General features: G+C 42.6%; 1 protein-coding gene across 1 annotated transcript in view; it reads left to right on the top strand.

The window, feature by feature from the left end:
• MED13 (mediator complex subunit 13) overlaps nucleotides 1–18,113 on the top strand; it is a 100,050-nt gene that overhangs the window by 66,365 nt on the left and 15,572 nt on the right. The window contains exons 9-17 of the mRNA XM_035139697.3: nucleotides 490–1,173; nucleotides 8,373–8,580; nucleotides 9,224–9,290; nucleotides 9,536–9,663; nucleotides 10,697–10,787; nucleotides 12,041–12,255; nucleotides 14,172–14,368; nucleotides 14,696–15,609; nucleotides 17,074–17,241. Coding sequence (XP_034995588.1) covers nucleotides 490–1,173; nucleotides 8,373–8,580; nucleotides 9,224–9,290; nucleotides 9,536–9,663; nucleotides 10,697–10,787; nucleotides 12,041–12,255; nucleotides 14,172–14,368; nucleotides 14,696–15,609; nucleotides 17,074–17,241 — 2,672 coding nt within the window. The remainder of the gene's footprint in view (nucleotides 1–489; nucleotides 1,174–8,372; nucleotides 8,581–9,223; nucleotides 9,291–9,535; nucleotides 9,664–10,696; nucleotides 10,788–12,040; nucleotides 12,256–14,171; nucleotides 14,369–14,695; nucleotides 15,610–17,073; nucleotides 17,242–18,113) is intronic.

The following is an 18,113-nucleotide window of genomic DNA, read 5'->3' as shown; positions in this document are numbered from 1 at the left end:
TTGGTTGTAAATGCTTCATTAAGGCACATACATTTGCCAATAGTTGTAGGAGGAATGTGTTCCCCTGTGGCAACATAATGCTTAACCATTATTAAGCATTGCATCTGAATGCCTAAACCACAGTTAAGGACTGATGGAAATCAGGATGGGAAGCCACAGTTGGAAGTGGGTTTGCAAACAATGACTTCCGCTAACTGTGGGTAAGCATCATGTGTGCACTGAGAAAACTGTGGTTAAGGAAGTTTTGCCGCCTCTTCATGCTTTCTGCTACTAGTTGGTGTCTCCATGTTCATAAGCTCCAAGGGTAAGGTTTAACTCACTGAGCTAAACCACAAAGCAGTATAGTAATCATGGACAAGTGTTACGTCTGCATATCAACATATTTAGCTGAATTCACTTTTGTGTAATGGTTGCTGAAATGTGACATGCTACTGGCAGTTAACAATACAGATGATTCCCACCCCAATTCTCTCTCCTGCCCCTCTTTAGGTACAAAAGTCTCAAGCCAAGACTTGCAATTCAGCAGGGGCCAGTGCCTCCTGTGGGCCAGCAACAGCAAGCAGCTCCAAAGCACAAGGCAAATGAGAAGCAAGAGAAAGGAGATAAGCCCCAGAAACGTCCTTTGACCCCATTTCATCATCGTGTTTCCATCACTGATGACATTGCCATGGAGACGGACTCGGCCAATCAGAGGCTTGTGATTACCACGTCCGATAACCAAGTGAGGTTTTCAAATCTCAGAACTAATGATGTAGCAAAGACGCCTCAGATGCACGGCACTGAAATGGCAAATTCTCCCCAGCCACCTCCCCTTAGTCCTCACCCGTGTGATGTTGCTGATGAAGGGGCAACCAAAACTCCTTCCACTCCCCAGAGCCAGCATTTCTATCAGATGCCAACTCCAGATCCTTTAGTTCCTTCAAAAACAATGGAAGACAGGATAGAGGGCTTGTCTCAGACTTTCCCAGCTCAATTCCCAGAAGTTATAGAGCCCACAATGTATGTTGGTGCAGCAGTGAACTTGGAAGAAGAAGATGCAGATTCCACGTGGAAGTATTACAAGGTTCCAAAGAAAAAGGATGTGAATTTCTTGCCGCCACAACTCCCAAGTGAAAAGTTTAAGGATGACCCTATGGGATTTGCAGGGTCAGACAACTTACCTTCAGCTACAGAGTAAGCATACCTTATGTTTTAACTTCTAAAAGCAGAATTTGCATCTAATCCAAAAACCTTTTAGTTCTTATGAGAATATAATTTTGTTTTCCTTTGTATTATCATGGTTCAGAAAGAGTGGAACTTCTGGTTCTGCTGTGGGCATTTTAATTGTGGATGTCCAGATCAAAATGCAGAATTATTCAATCAATCAATCAATCAATCAATCAATCAATCGTGTATGTGTATATGTATGAGTACTAGAAAATTCAAATTCTCATTCAGAGTATGAGAGGTCCTGTATTCAAATCCTACAGGGATTGGATGATTGTACCATCTGAATTTGGTGGGAGGGGGCACAGCATGGGACTGGAATATGTAGTTTGCATGCAGAAGTTCATAGGTTTTATTCCCTGGCATTTCCAAGTTCAAAGGATGTCAAGTAACAAGTGAGAGCCAGTGTGGTGTAGTGGTTAAGAGCAGTAGACTCGTAATCTGGGGAACCGGGTTCGCGTCTCCGCTCCTCCACATGCTGCTGCTGGGTGACCTTGGGCTAGTCACACTTCTCTGAAGTCTCTCAGCCCCACTCACCTCACAGAGTGTTGTGGGGGAGGAAGGGAAAGGAGAATGTTAGCCGCTTTGAGACTCCTTTGGGTAGTGATAAAGCAGGATATCAAATACAAACTCCTCTTCTTCTGCTGGGAAAGAAATTTGAGACCATGGAAGTTACTGCTTGTCAAAGGATAATACTGGGGTAGATGACTTAAATTATATGTTCAACTAATTTTTGCAGTTTTCCTTGGCTTGGAGATTTTTATTCTCTTTATAAAAAACCACCTGAGTGATAGCCCATGTCTGCTATAGAGCCAACCTGGTCCAAGAACTCCACTGATGCTATTTGAAAGCTTTTGTATTTCCTTCAGAGAGGACTATGTAACTAGGAGTGTGTCAAATTCTTGAAAGTGGACCTACCATTTAATTGAATACCTCTCAGTGTTCCCTGCTAAAAGAGCTATTATTTATAAATGAAATACCAGTTTTAAAATGCAGCTTATACTGTGGACTTAAAACCACACAATATTTGAATTGGTCTGCCTTTGTTTCCCCTGTTCTCTGTGGCTGATGAATCTCTTTTATATGTTATGAATAAAAAGCTCTGTTTCAGCTAGATGATTTATCATAGTTTCCATTCTAGATTTTTGTTTTCACTTCAGTCAAAAGCAAAATCCCTTTGTGGGTTTCCCAGCTTCTAAGCTTGTAACTAACTCTGCAATACATTGGAATCTGTGGAATGAAAAGGGAAATCATGTCCTCTGATTTTTAAAGGGAACATGACTGAAGTTAACTTCTTTTTGAGCTTTCTCACTTATCTCTTGCCCCATGTCTGTTGGATCTGTTGGAGAGTGTTCTCTTTGATATCAAAGTATCAGTAAGATTTATATCTTGTCCTATCCTATGAGCTCAGGGCAGCTAACTTGAGTTTGAAATGATAGAAATGGCTCTTTAATTGACTTGTAATAGAAACTAATCACAGAAATGGAACCTGGAAAGGGGAGTGGGAAAAGAAGGGGGTGGGGTGGGGGTGCAGTCTTAAGACTTGGCTTTGAAAGACTAACTTTCAAAGCTGCTTTTAAAAAGTGTCTTGTGTGAGGAATCATTTTTGAATGGGGTTGGGTTGCAGGAGGGATGGTTCTGTGCTGTTCTGGAATCTTTATTTGGCTCTCCTCTAGTCCCTGTTCACAGGGCAGTTGCACAACATCATCACTTCTTACCTTTCACAGTTGGAACCAGAGGTCTATGGCCTGTGGAGAGATGGCACCTTTCCCTTTCCCTTATCTCTTATCACTTTTTGACTCCCTTCTCACCTCATGTTTGCTTACTGAGTGCTTGCTTCTTTATAAACATTCTTAAATGAGGCAGTGGAGCTATAGAAAGGCTTTCTCATAAATCCCAAAGTCTCTGTTTAACATGGGCCTCCCTTACAGAGTTGTGACCTGGCACCCAGAAGTTCAGAAGTCCTCACTTGTCTGTTGAGTGATTTTTGTGCCACTGGGTTCCTCCTGCTTCCCTTATCAGTGCAGTAGCATATGGTTCTGGTGGGGGCAACTGAAATGACAACTGGTGCTGCTATGAGGGTAAATAGTCTTTTCCAGTGGGCCAGAGCGTGAATGTTTACATCTTTTTCTCTCTCTGAGTCTTGGCACACAGTTTTGGGGGCAGTGGAGGGGGAAATGGCAAGTGCTGAGCAGCATGTGCTCCTTTCGGGTGGCTCAGTTCAGCAAATGCTAGGCTTTGCCACATATAACCTGGCAGCAAACCTTGGGTTTATCCCTAAAAATACATTGGCTATAGCTACCTACTGAAACTTGGCACAGTAATGAGTTTATCTGCATGAGACACGTGCTTACCAACTCATGTTTGTCCACGCTTTTGAAGTTTTCAAGTATGTGCTTAAAACATCTTAGTTGTATACTTTTAAACATCACTGCCCAACGTCCTATGAGTGCTGGTTAAGTGGCAGTAGGGAGAGCTTTTTGAGGAGTCATATTCTGGTTCCTGTATGTCTAGAAGGGGATCATTCATTTATTTCTTTTTTCTTTTTTGTATTTCCATTGTGCAAAGGCTTCATAGGAACCTTTTTTTTGTAATTCATCCTCCTTGCTAACCAACAGTGAACTTAATTGTCCTTGATTACTGCTGAGTCTCAAAAGAGCTGTTATGTTCCTGAAATAATCCTGGCATAAGGAACTTGCAACTTGTGTGTCTGAAGTATTCTAAGACAATCATAGGAGATGTGTACAGCTGCTGTTGAGACATGAAAATAGAGGGAGATGAAAGGGGCACAAAGCTGGATTGCCTCTGAATGAGCTAATGAAAATAAAGGCAGAACCCACCTGTAATTGTTGGATTTAAGTGGGCACTTAAATCTCGAACTAGGAGTTTGAAAATATGTTCATTGATTTTATCCTGAGGCTGGAAGCAGCCCACCAACACTTAATAGTTCCTTTCCCCTCCATATTAGTAGAGGAAAAATGAGTAAGCTTCTCATTTATTTATTTTTATTTATTAAATTTGTATACCTCCCTTAATCCGTAGATCTCAGGGCAGTACCCAACATAAAAATACAAGATAAAATAACACAAAATACGTAATAAAAACAAAAAGCCCCACATAAACCAATAAGCTCTACAGTTTTGTAAAAGCTTAGCGTGCTGCTTACAACTGTCGCTCATCCTTTGTGCATCAGCTGTTAGCTGCTTGGTAACATTTTCAAGCTCTGAATAATATTCAGCTGTTCTTTTGCTCTTGTTCAAGGGTAAGGAAACATGCATTTCCTTTTCGATCTCCTTTTGGTTTAGTTTGTAAGCTTATTTTGAAGGCAGGTGCCAATTTAACAAAACAATGCTGTCAGCAGGTATCCTGTGCTGTTATCTTTCCAAAAAGTTGTTTTGCTTCTGGACAAGATAGTTTTTTAAAATAGAAATAAATCTGAATAGTGCCTTAAAAATGGTATTCCGAGGAACTTTGTTGTTCTTTCCCTCTTGAGTACATTCTGTGGCCTGACCTCTGCAAAAGAAATGGCTTGGGATCAGGATATTGAAAGAATTGCCTCCTACCTTATGAGCCTTCCACACAGCTCATCAGATCAGGGGAAGAGGTTTGATGTCTGGTGTCCAAGTAGGACTGGGAAAAGCACCTGCTGGAGACCTAGAAGAGTCACTGCCTAACAATATATATAGGCAGTGCTGAGCTAGAGATGGACCAATGATCTGATTTTGGTATATCCTATATTCCTGTCTGGGCAGAAGATGTTTCATGTCTCACTGCTCCCTGAAGTACAGTTGGTGGGAATACACATGACAGGACCTTGTCTGTTGCCTCACCTAGGTTGTATAACACCCTGCCTTGGGAAATCAGTTTTGTTCCCTCCTGGTAGCTGATGGTTCTGAGCCAGCAGGCCTTTGACGTACCGCTTGTTTGAATTAGATATTGGTTTTTCTCCTCTCCACTGTGAAGTCGTGTTATCTGCAGCCCGTTAAGTATTTTTTTTACTGTTGCAAATTCCAGTGTTCATATACCTGCTTCCAGATAGAAATGCCAGCTGTCTTTAATGCTCAGTTGCAGCCAGTTTGTTGCCCACCTGAGAGGCGGTTTAGGAAAAGACCTACTACAGGACTTGATCAAATGTGTCTCTGTGGCCAGGGAGGGCAGGCTGAAGCTCCTGTTGGTTGGAAAATCCACTGTGCAAAGCTATTATCAAGTTACTTGAGGCCTGGGAAGAGCATGCTCCAAATGGTCATGCTTGAAACAGGTTGATTATATTTTCATCTACTACAGTAGTTTGAGGATGTGTAAAGCACCGAAAAGTGTGTTCTTATTTTCACTTCCTGGGCTTGAGGTTTTTTAATATCTCTTTTAACGTTCCTGTGGCCTAGTTCTCACAGTAGTGGTAAACCTTTGTCTGCTGTAGCATTGCAAGCCTGCAGGTGGGGGCTTACATGACTGAGTAAAGAGGAGCATTCACTCATGGAGGCCCCCACCTACAGCCTGGAAACACGGCAGCCCAGACAGAGGGTTACCACCACCATGAGAAACAGGTTTAGTTTGCAGAGAATCCTCTGGTTGTTTTTAAGCTCTTGCTCAGCAGTTTGCTTTTCTGGAGGGCCACTTTGAGGTGGCAGGGAAGGCGATGGGCCAATACTTCAACCATCCTCCTCCTGTTCTGGTGAGGTTGGGTCAACTGACCCGGGTTTCCCTCCACACCTCCTTTGCCTCTCACTCTGCAATGGAAGGACCTGGTTTGCTCTTAGGAGAAGATTTGGCCAGGGGCCCCTGGGTGCTGACCCATAGACCTTGGGTTCCAGTTCAAACTGCTGGCAGCCTTTCAATTCAGAGACTACTACTTATAAGAGTCTTGCAAGTACTTTCATAAAGCAGCAGTGCTTTTTAAAATTATTATTAGCCTGCTAGATGCCTGCATTAGCCAGTTATGGCTTAACTGAACTACAATGTGAAGCTTCTTTGTCTGAATAGCCTTCCAGTGGTCTTACTGGCTATAAGCGACTGCAAAACTTTGAGCCTTTTAAAAAAAAGGTTTGCTAATGTGTTTCTAAATGGATAGTCATTATTCAGATTGCAAATGTTTAACCCAAGGATGGGTTGACTTCACTTGCTGTGTTTAAATTTTATGAAACCCCATTCAGCTGCTCAAGCTCCTCACATGTAAAAAACACTCAAGAGGTAGTGAAGATGTACTACCAAGACCTGCCCCATTGCCATGGAATCACTACACAAGTGCTTTCCAAAACTCCCTCTGACCACTTGAAATTCACTGGTGGTCTTGACAGGCCACTTAACTGTTTTTCCATTGGTTGTAACAATTGCAATGTGCTGCGATAGATGCTCTGTATTTTTTATTTGTATTTTTACTGTTTCCTTTGTTTGTTACATTGTATTTTATTGCATTCCAATTTGTATCCCATATAATTCAAATTGCAATACAGAAACATAAAACATAAGAAATAAAAGCAGCAGTAAAAAGACAGTTAAAAATAATATGAATATTTAATGTGGGCTTGTCTCGAACCACCTGAATGAAGCTTTGGTGGTCCACTGAGCTCAGTTTGGGAACCTCAGCTCTACAGAGTGAAACCCTCCATGAGTTTGAGCATGACAGTCCGAAGCAGAGAGTCTCTTCTACACATGGAGGCCTGTCTGTGCATTTTAAACCCCGAGGAGATTGAATAGAGACTATTACAGTTAAGGCATGGTCCCAGTGCATGATCTGAAGACACCTGATGCAGCCAACTACCGTAACTGAAGCTAATAAATCTAGATCTGATCTTCATAACTGCCTTGCTAGATCAGATCAAGTTTCCCTAACTCCTGCAAACTTTGCAGAGAGTCCCAGCTGATCTAGTAGAAGCTGGTCAGTGGTCCCCCAGGATACCACAGTCTCTCTCCCCTGCTCTAGTCTAAACCATCCATTATCTACAACTGTACTGCTGTATGTTCCAGTGAAGCATGTTTCTCTGGTCTTTGTGCACAAAAGGCCTTCATTGCAGAGAATGATGTGAACTCTGGGCAATGAGAGAAGTGGTTTTTGCTTCATTCATTAGCAAAATATGAATTTTAAGAGAAGAACTCCTGCCTGGAATAATGCCCAGAATAAAATTATGGCATAAGCTTTTGTGAGCTAGAGGCTCTTCATTCATTTATCTGATTGTATATAATTTTAACTGATTTTAATAATGTATTTTTATGTTGTTCAAACTCACCCAGGGACCTTGTGGTGAAAGGCATGTAAGAAAATAATAATAATAACCTGTACTGTACCAGTATGGCAGTTAAAGGTAAAGGGACCCCTGACCGTTGGGTCCAGTCACGGACGATTCTGGGGTTGCAGTGCTCATCTCGCTTTACTGGCCGAGGGAGCTGCCGTACAGCTTCCGGGTCATGTGGCCAGCATGACTAAGCCGCTTCTGGCAAACCAGAGCAGTGCACGGAAACACCGTTTACCTTCCCGCTGTAGTGGTACCTATTTATCTACTTGCACTTTGACGTGCTTTTGAACTGCTAGGTTGGCAGGAGCAGGGACCGAGCAACAGGAGCTCACCCCATTGCGGGGATTCGAACCGCCGACCTTCTGATCGGCAAGCCCTGGGCTTGATATTGATAAACATAAGCAAAAGCTGAGATGTGAGTAGTGCTGTCCTTTTTAAAGACCTCATTGTAAAGTGCTGGGAAAGAAGAGCTGACATAAGCCATATACTAATTAGGAACAGACATAAAGACTTTTAAAATACCAGATTGATAATAACTCACATGAAAAACTCAAGAAGAAGAAATCCACTGTTGTCTAGAGTAGTTGTGGGACTCTAGTGAAATTTTTAATTTTGTGTGTGCGGGGCAGGGCGGGGGGATTCCACTATATGGGAGGTGTTGGGGGTGAACTTGTAAGCCGGTACGGTGCTTAAATGTGTTAGACTTGGACAGCAGACAGCTGGGCTCCCTGCACAGCCATGAAACTCACTGGGTGATCTTTGCTTTGGTTGAATTGTGCTGACCAGCCCACCTCTCCCAGGGTAGTAAATGCTGTCTTGAGCACATTGGAGGAAGGATGGGTTACAATTTGAGAAGCAATTAAAGGTTTTAATCACCGGAAGGGTTTTGGCATATGGTTTCTATTCATTGTAACCTGGTCTTTTTCCTGTGTGCAGGTTAATGGTGCAATGTAGAAAACCTTTAAAAGTCTCTGATGAATTGGTGCAGCAGTACCAGAGCAAGAACCAGTATCTAGCAGCAATAGTAGCTGACCAGGAACCTGAAATGGATCCGTATGCATTTGTTGATGGAGATGAAGAATTCCCTTTTCCTGATAAAAAGGACAGGCAGAACAGTGAGCGAGAAGCTGGGAAAAAGCACAAGGTGAGTGAAAAGGTCTGGGTGAAGCCCAACACAGGGATTGAGGGACCAGGAGCACATGCAGAAACAGTAAGTGAGGCATGCACATGAACCAAGAGGATGTAGAGCCTTGCAACTAGTTCTGTGGCCCCAAAGAGATCGCAGAGTAATAGAATTGTAGAGTTGGAAGGTACCTCGAGGGTCATCTAGTCCAACCCTTGCACTGCAGAAATCTCAACTAAAGCATCCATGTGTGTCCTTGTGTTTTTCAAAAAGCAGTCTCAGTGCCTTGCCCCATGTCACACGGTCACCTGTTTATGATCAGTGATAGGGGATAGCGGATCTGGTAGCAAGCGATGGGGAAGAACTTTGCCCGAGAGCGAGTGCCTGTCAGAGTCAGAGCCTGTCAGAAGGGACAACTAATACTCTTGTTTCTGAAAGGCTCTTGGACTTCTACTTGAAGAGCTCCTGCCAGTTGAAATAGATCAGCTTTCACCAACCTGGTGCCTTTGAACTGTTTTGGACAACAATTCCCATTGGCCCCAACTGGCACATCTGGAAGGCGTCTGGTTGCCTGACTCTGTATAAGGCAGCTTTATATGTTAAATAACTCATGTGGCATAGTCACATACTCATGCGGCCTGCTGCCTCCTTTTGTTGTTTGCAGGCTGAAGATGGGACACCTAATGTTGGAGAGGATGCGATGTCACTTTTTAGCCCCTCTGTCAAACAAGGTAACCTAGCTGTTTTTGAAACGCATGCTGTTCATTTTAAAAACTGGATAGAACGACAAGTACCATCCCTTGAAAATAAGCCATAGTGTGTTTTTTTGAGGAAAAAATAAATATAAGACGTGTCTTATAATATGAGAAACACGGTATGCATTGGTTTATTTAATAGTAGGTTCTGTAAACAAACTATAACATCAGAACTGCTAGAACAGAGTCCATTGGTGAGCCTTTGATCTCTCTCCTTTCAGCAATAGATGCCCAGCGTATTCCCCCTCACAATCGCACAGCGTCCACTAGTTTGTTTCATGAAAATGACCTGGTTGTCTCTTACACTGACCTTGACAATCTCTTCAACTCTGATGAAGATGAGCTAACAGTAAGTGGCTTGATAAGATATGTTTCATAGCTTCTTATTGTAGTGGGGTGCCAAGACACCACATGACAGTGAAGGCAGTGTAGAACTAAAAACAAGAAAAAATTGAACCAGTTTTCATACTTGTAGTTTCTGAGCCATTCCAATAACTCTCCAATCGAACTGGATCTGTTTGTATAATCTTCAGCCTTGCCCTATAACTGTTGTCTGTAAAGTGAGGTATGCGTTTTTGGGTTGTTGACTTGAATGTGCAAAGCAGCTGAAGCAGAGTCAGTACCTTAGTAAGGGAACTGCTCAAATAGTATAGATTGAAGGAGGCAGTTTGCATAATAAGTCTCAGCCGAGAGTTGCTGAATGACAGACATGCATTGTGCAAATGGGCTCTTGCTTCACACTTCATCTTTATCAGCCTCCTAAGTGAGGTCAGTGAGGCTGCTGACGGAAACAGCTTGCTTAGATGATCCATTGCCTGGATGATGTGGGGCCCAGAGTTGCATAGGAAAGCCTTCTTAATAAGTGTAATGTTTTGTTTTGTTTTGTTTTTGTGGCTGGCAATCTCTGTGCAACATTTCCTCAAATTTCAGTGGCTATGTTGAAATTTTAACTTAAATCTCCCTTTTTTTTAACTGCAAATAATCTTTATCCTGCAGCATCATTTGGAGCAGATTCTGTTTATTTACTTGGTTTTTGGTTGTAAAATTTGTGAATATTGTTATTGTCTGGTGCTGTGTGTTTTTAAATTGTTTCGCATATACATTTTCTGGAAAAGTGAACTAAAATAGCTGGCATCCTAAGAGGTAATTTAGGCACACCCAAGGGCTTTAGCAGGCATTGTGAGCTTTCTGCCTGCTTTGAGTCACAGGACACATCTAATATAAGCTGCTTTTGAAACTCCTGCCTGTTTCTGAATTTACCTATGACATGGCACGGTTTTTAAAGTTGCAAAGTCATTGCTATTGATGAAGCTGTGCAAGACCTTATTTTTACCCAGCGATATCTGTGGAGTCAGTTTCTTTTATTCCTCTTCCCTCCCTAGCCTGGATCTAAAAGAATGCTGAATGGAGCAGATGACAAATCCAACTGCAAAGAGTCAAAAGCAGGAAACTTGGACCCTTTGTCATGCATAAGTAAGCTGCTTTCTTTTTTCTCTCCTTCCATGGCCCCCCAAACACACACACTTTGGGGGAACTTCTGGCTAGCCACCCACACCTGTTGTCATATTTGGGATGTGGCTGGATTGGTTGCTTGTGCAGTTGATCCCTTCAGAAAACAGGATTGAACTCCCGATATGTTAGCAAATGCCCAGGGAGTTTAATCCTGCTTGGTTCAGGTGCACAGGAGATTTCTCTGCAGAGAATCTGCTCTCATTCACTCGACCCCTATAGAAAGGTCACCATCTCTCACTGCCTCCCTGGCCAACTTTGATAGCCGGGCAGGACCATCCACCAGTCAAATTACCTTATGACTTTATGCTATCAGATTATTGACAGGCAGGTGTGTCCAAGTCTGTCCACATGGTAGGGAGAGAGAAAGATCTGGCCTGCTGGGCCAAAAAAGGTTTCCCACTCCCTGTCCTACTCTTAGCCCCAGCTAGTTCAAATAGACATGTCTGAATGTACTACGTCACAAACTAACATTTTTTTATTGTGTGGCTGCTGCTGCTTCTACAGTTAGCATGCACCAGTAACATAGGAATTTGCATTCTGTGACAAAATTGTAAAATAGTAACATTCAGAAGCCATTGGGGAAGCAGTTTGGCTGTCTTGGGATGTTGAAAATCTCTAGAAAATTACTGTTGTGGAATTCAAACTTGATAGAAGCTGGGTGTGCCTAGCTCACTCCAGAAAACAAGTACCACATTTCAGTTATTGGTTGATAACTGCCCATCTTCCTATGCTCATTTGGCCCCACTGGCTGCTTGTTGAGAGTGAGTCACACACATGTTGGGTTGTATCTTTACCTATGATGCACCTACAACTATCTTTCGCATATATTGGTCTTCTGTTCCTGCTGCACAGATATTTCCCCCCCCCCCAATTCTGTACCCTTGTATGTAAACTACCTACTTGGGAGACCACTTCATGCAATATATTTTGAAGGGCCAAGCTTACACCAAACAGGTGGGATGAATCACATGGGAACTTCCCACACTAGGGTTCACAGTCCCAGTTTGGGGATTCGAGCACAAGGAAAGAGAATACTAGTGATAGAAATATTAATGGAGTGTACATTTTTATGCTAATGGTGTAGTTTGGGAATCTGCTGCAGCCAAGCATTCAGAGACATGATAAGCTTGTGATAAATGAGAGTAGCTTTGATGTGTGAGCATTCCAACATCTCTCTCTTTCTCTCTCTCAAAATCCTTTTAAATCTAAACCAGGCACTGCAGATCTTCATAAAATGTACCCAACACCACCATCCTTGGAGCAACACATTATGGGGTTTTCTCCCATGAATATGAACAATAAGGAGTATGGCAGTATGGACACCACGCCTGGAGGGACTGTCTTAGAAGGAAATGGCGCTACTGCTGGCGTTCAGTTCAGGATTGAAGTAGATGAGGGATTCTGTAGCCCCAAACCCTCAGAAATAAAGGTATGTTAAGTTGTCTTTATTACTGTTATTGCTATTATTCAATAGATTCTTAATTTCAGGTAACAAAACATACCCATACAAAGAAAACAGGGCTTAGCAGTTGTACAGAAAAATAGTAATTGATATCTGTAGTTTTAGACATTCCAAGAAAGGGAACCAAATAAAGTGTCTTCTAAAGTCGATAAAGGGATACCATGTCTTATAGAAGGGGTGCGTCTCATTTCCCCACCCCACCCAGTGAGAATGTTAACTTTGACCATTTTTTGAGCTTAGTTGTTAAATCTTCTATCAGGAAAGTAAAGTTTTAAGTACATTTCTTCATTTAATTGGTGTACCCAGGTCATTTACATTCAAAGTTATTGCAGTTAAGTGTGGCGTTATAAGGTTAATTTAAAATTATGCAGCATATACCAGGGATGATACTCCTGAAACTACCAAGTTTGTTTCTGGGTACTTAGCCAAGATTTTTAAAGCTAAATCTAAATTCGCCTGATTTAGTGGCTATCTAGTTTATATATTGTATGTGTTTGGATTATCAATGTATTTGGATGACTTTGGATGATTTTATGGTTTTACTGCTTTAACCTAATGCCACTAAAGCAGGGGTAGTCAACCTTTTTATACCTACTGCCCATTAATGCATCTTTCTTGATGGTAAAATTTCCTTACCCCCCACCAGTGCTCGATGGAAGGATTCAATTTGTGTTGCAGAACCCCCTACCACCCACCTAGGATCTTGAAACGCCCACTAGTGGGCAGTAGGGACCAGGTTGACAACCCCTGCACTAAAGGCTAGTTAAAAAAACCAACCAACCAGGCAATAGATAATTTCAGTGTTATTACCATATTCCATCAGCAAAAAATACAGATGCTCTGAATTTCAAAAGTGATCAACTTCAACATTCAGACTCCCGCCTCCCTCTCCCTAATCCCTCCAACCTTCCCAACATAATAATCCCTACACCTGTGGTTGGGAGCAGAATAGTCCCTCTTTCGTTCATGAGCCAAATGCTTAGGTGAAATTGGGGAAACTTAAACATTAACCCCCTCCCCCCAGAAACAGAACATGCTTTACATGGTTATATTACAGACAAAAATAAAAGAATAATAGCCCAATTCGTGCCCATTTTGGTTATAGAGCTCATGACTCTTGGTCAAACTTAGTTGATTGTTTCAGTGGGACCCCAGGCAGAGAAGAAGGCCTCAGTATGTTGTTTTTGCAGGGTTTTCTTTACTTGTTTTTCTCTCTCCCCCCTCCCCTTTTATCATCTGCTGCCAGTCTCCTCCTTCGAGTTCTGTGTCTTCCTCTCCACTGCCTACTTTTCTCAGTTGTTTGTCTTCATTTGGTTGCGGTCCTGGTTGATTTAATACTTTTTAAACTTGCAGTTGTGTGAAGGTAGCTTTAGTTACTCCTTCATAAGTTAATAGGTGTTTGAATGGGCAACCCCACCAGTACCTTATGCCTGCTTCACAGAGTGCTGTAGTGTAAATTTTAAATAGCTAACCAGGATAATTCTGTTCTGAACCCCAGCTGATAAGAATCTGCAATACCTGTATCAAACCTTTCGGATCATGGTTTGTTTGGAGCAAAGGAAAAACCAATCCACAGTCTGGATATAATGCTAAGCCAAGGATCGTGGTTTGTTGTTCCTGCTAGCTAGGGAGAGGAACAAAGTGGGAACAATCTGCATGTTCATGGTTAAACCATTAGCTGTGCCCTGTTGTGATGTGCAAACACATCCAGTATAGACTCAAAATGAGCTTCTAAGCCCAGATTTGGCCCATGTATTATTCTACTTGAACTCAAGCCATCTCCCCTGATTCATATCCCAGAGGCAGCAAACCAAAGGGGCAGCTGGCTTTTCTTTTTCCGACTATGTTAGCTCTTCATTTATGCTTTTTCTTTTTGCTTCTAGGATTATTCCTATGTTTATAAGCCTGAGAACAGCCAAGCTTTTGTGGGGTGTTCCATGTTTGCACCATTGAAGACTTTACCAAGCCAGTGTCTCCAGCCCCTCAAGCTGCCAGAGGAGTGTGTTTACCGGCAAAGTTGGACTGTTGGCAAGCTGGAATTGCTTCCTCCGGGGCCTGCAATGCCATTCATCAAAGAAGGGTATGTGCTTGTTTGCGATGTTTTGTACTGCAACTCCCATCATCCCTGGCAGCTGGTTGCTCTGGAAGGGGCTGGTGGGAGTTGGAGTCCAGCAGCATCTGCAGGGCTCCAGGTTAGAAAAAACTGATGTAATGTAACCTCTTTTAAGTGTGTTGTCCTATGTTACCTCTCTAAACGTGCTGCCATGTGCCGTTGTATCTTGACTGTTTTGTCCTATTACTGGCAGTGATTCCCACTGTTTGTCTGCTCAGATCCTTAAAAAAAAAATACTCTAGAGAATGTACTACTTAAAAGCCTTGGATAAAAATACTTCTCTTTTTTCCCTAGTGATGGGAGCACTATTGATCAAGAATATGGCCCTGCCTACACTCCACAAACACATACGCCCTTTGGAATGCCACCCAGCAGTGCCCCACCCAGTAACAGTGGGCCCGGCATTCTCCCTTCGCCTTCCACCCCCCGTTTCCCAACTCCACGGACACCAAGGACTCCAAGGACTCCCCGTGGGGCTGGTGGGCCAGCCAGTGCTCAAGGCTCAGTTAAGTATGAGAATTCGGACTTGTATTCACCAGCGTCCACACCATCAACCTGCAGACCGCTAAATTCTGTTGAGCCTCCCACTGTTCCTTCTATCCCTGAGGCCCACAGTCTTTATGTAAACCTCATCCTCTCTGAATCGGTGATGAATCTCTTCAAAGACTGTAACTTTGACAGCTGTTGCATCTGCGTCTGCAACACAAACATCAAAGGTGCCGATGTTGGAGTTTACATTCCAGATCCAACACAAGAAGCCCAGTACAGGTGTACCTGTGGCTTCAGCGCAGTGATGAACAGGAAGTTTGGCAACAACTCTGGATTATTCCTAGAGGATGAGTTGGACATCCTAGGCCGCACCTCGGAATGTGGCAAAGATGTGGAGAAGCGCTTTGAGGCCCTCCGCACGGGCTCTGCTGAGCATGGCGGGGGATCGAAGGAGGCAGACAGGCTGCCTGATGAGCTGATCCTCTTGTTGCAAGACCAGTGCACCAACTTGTTTTCGCCATTTGGAGCGGCGGACCACGATCCCTTGCCAAAAGCTGGAGCTGTCAGCAACCTGGTACGCGCTGAGGAAAGGGATTGTTGTAATGACTGCTACCTTGCGTTGGAACATGGGCGCCAGTTTATGGACAACATGTCGGGAGGGAAAGTTGACGAAGCACTTGTGAAGAGTACTTGCTTGCACCATTGGTCAAAACAAAATGGTAAGTGTTTGCAGTCATCCCCCCCCATAGTGTTTCAAATTTCTCACCCTATATAAAATGCGGACTTGAAAGTGATCACTTAGTTGATTTACCATAAATTGCAAAGAATGGGTAGCTTGCTTGGGTGCACTAATTATACCTAAAATATCTGGAATGCTAATTATTTGTTATTCTCTGGAACGGGGTGGAGAACCTGTGGGTCTCCAGAAGTTGCTGGACTACAGTTCCCATTGTAGCTGACCACTGGCCATGCTGGCTGGGACTGATGGGAGGTGTAGTCCAGCAGCATCTGGAAGCTACAGGTTCCCCATGCCTACCCTGGAAGACTCAAAGTTTGGCTGCTTGAGAAATGTCTGTATCTCTTTGATGTAGGCCGCAAAACATACACATGAGTGCTTGGCAGTATGTTGTATTGCAGTTGTGATCAATTAGGGCCTCTTCATGGTGTATGTGAGGGAAATCTGGATGCTCTGATTTTTAAGGAAACTTGAGAAATACTTTCTAAATTAGAGCAGGGAGAGATCTGCCCCTGGGCTGCAGGAATAACTTTTCCAGGATGATAGAAAAGATTATCATTCAGAGATCAACCATCCATCAGAACATGCCTTCAGAACCTATTTATGTGTGCGTCTGTACAAACACATCACACAAAAGCATAAAATGCCCAAACAAGACCTAATTGAACCATCCATATATTTTAAGTTATACTCATGTGAAGCATATTGATTTGTAATTGGAAAAAAGAGGTATATAAAGGTGCAAAATAAAAATATGAATTAGGTGGGACTTACTTTCAAGTTGACCTGGCTATGGCTCTGCTATATTACCTGCCTACTTTGCAAGTTTAGTGTGCATAGGATGTATTTACTTTGCTATATAGCATATTTCAAGGTATCTTTCTGTGCAGGTAACTGTTGAGTAACGAAACACTCTGAAGCAAGCATATACTCCTTAGCTTTAGGGGGAAATTCCAAATATTTTGAAAGTTAAGCTCAGCATGTGCTTTGCTTGGTTTCTGGAAGACTGAAATTGAGTATTTCAGTGACAAGCCATATGCTGCTTTTAAGCAGAGTTGTCAACCAGTTGAAAATTTTTAAATCTGTTAATCATTTTCTTTGAAAAAATTAAATGCAAATGGTGTTTTTACTAAGATGCCTTTAGAGATGAATAAGTGAATGCACCTCAAAAACAAAATTGTGCCCTTAACTTGTAGTTTCCCAGTGTTCATCAACCAAAACTGCTTAGAGTTTACATCCCTCATTTTAAACTAACCTAACCAAAGCAGTATACAATAAAATATATAGAGAATTTCATAGCAGTGATGTGGGTTGTATTCTCTGAGCACAGGTAACTTCATGCATTTAATGTACAACACCTGGAGCTTAGAAATGAGTTGTTGATATGTATAGATCGTGACTAGGACACTACTTTGCAACCTCTTTGAACTAACTTTGGTTGTTTCAGTTGGAGACGTGAGCATGCAATGTTCTCAGGACATCCTTCGCATGCTGCTCTCACTTCAGCCTGTCCTCCAGGATGCAATTCAGAAAAAACGAACCGTTCGCTCTTGGGGGGTGCAGGGTCCTCTCACGTGGCAGCAGTTTCACAAAATGGCTGGCCGAGGCACTTACGGTAAATGTTGCCCACAGATCAGTTTCTTTCATTTGTTTGTGTGTGGAGGGGGGATCATTTTAAAACTTTCCTACTCTTTCCTAGTGCATGGGTGGAGGGAATTCAAGGAGCGGTAGTATGTTGAAATGTGAGTTTATGCTCTGTGGTTTGGGGAGGTTATGATGCACTTTTCTTTGGGTTGAATTTTGGTCACGAGTTGTTTATTTTGGAACTCATGATAGGCTGGAAGGATAGGAGAGTATGAAGGAACATTTATAAAGATGCTAGACCTCAAGACCAGAGGACTTTAAAATTGTATCCTATTCCTCCCAGTACAATACAGTGGAACCTTGGTTTATGAACACCTCGGTTTATGAATTTTCGGTTTATGAACACCGCGGACCCATCTGGAACGGATTAATTCATTTTCCATTACTTTCAATGGGAAAGTTCGCTTCAGTTTATGAACGCTTCAGTTTATGAACAGACTTCCGGAACCAATTACACCCATGCTTCAGTTTATGAACGCTTCAGTTTAAGTACTCCGTGGACCCGTCTGGAACGGATTAATCCACTTTCCATTACTTTCAATGGGAAAGTTCGCTTCAGTTTATGAACGCTTCAGTTTATGAACAGACTTCCGGAACCAATTGTGTTCATAAACCGAGGTACCACTGTATAATCAACGATACAGCCTCAATCCAGATGTTGTACCCAAACTATGGTTTGGCTATGAGCTGTAGATTGTGGGCTTGTGTATTCTGTCGTCCCCCCCCCCTTCCGTGTTTCCAAATAAGAAGAAACTCCTAGGTAGAAGTGGATTTCCATTTCAGATTTGGAAGAAAAGTATGGTTACACTTAGCTTGCCTAGGTAGGGCATCATGGGCAACTAT

The sequence above is a fragment of the Zootoca vivipara genome, chromosome 14 (genome assembly GCF_965207765.1).
Source record: "Zootoca vivipara chromosome 14, rZooViv2.hap1.1, whole genome shotgun sequence".
Classification (NCBI taxonomy): domain Eukaryota; kingdom Metazoa; phylum Chordata; class Lepidosauria; order Squamata; family Lacertidae; genus Zootoca; species Zootoca vivipara.
Note: the sequence above shows the minus strand (reverse complement) of the source record. Positions and strands in the feature narration are given on the sequence as shown.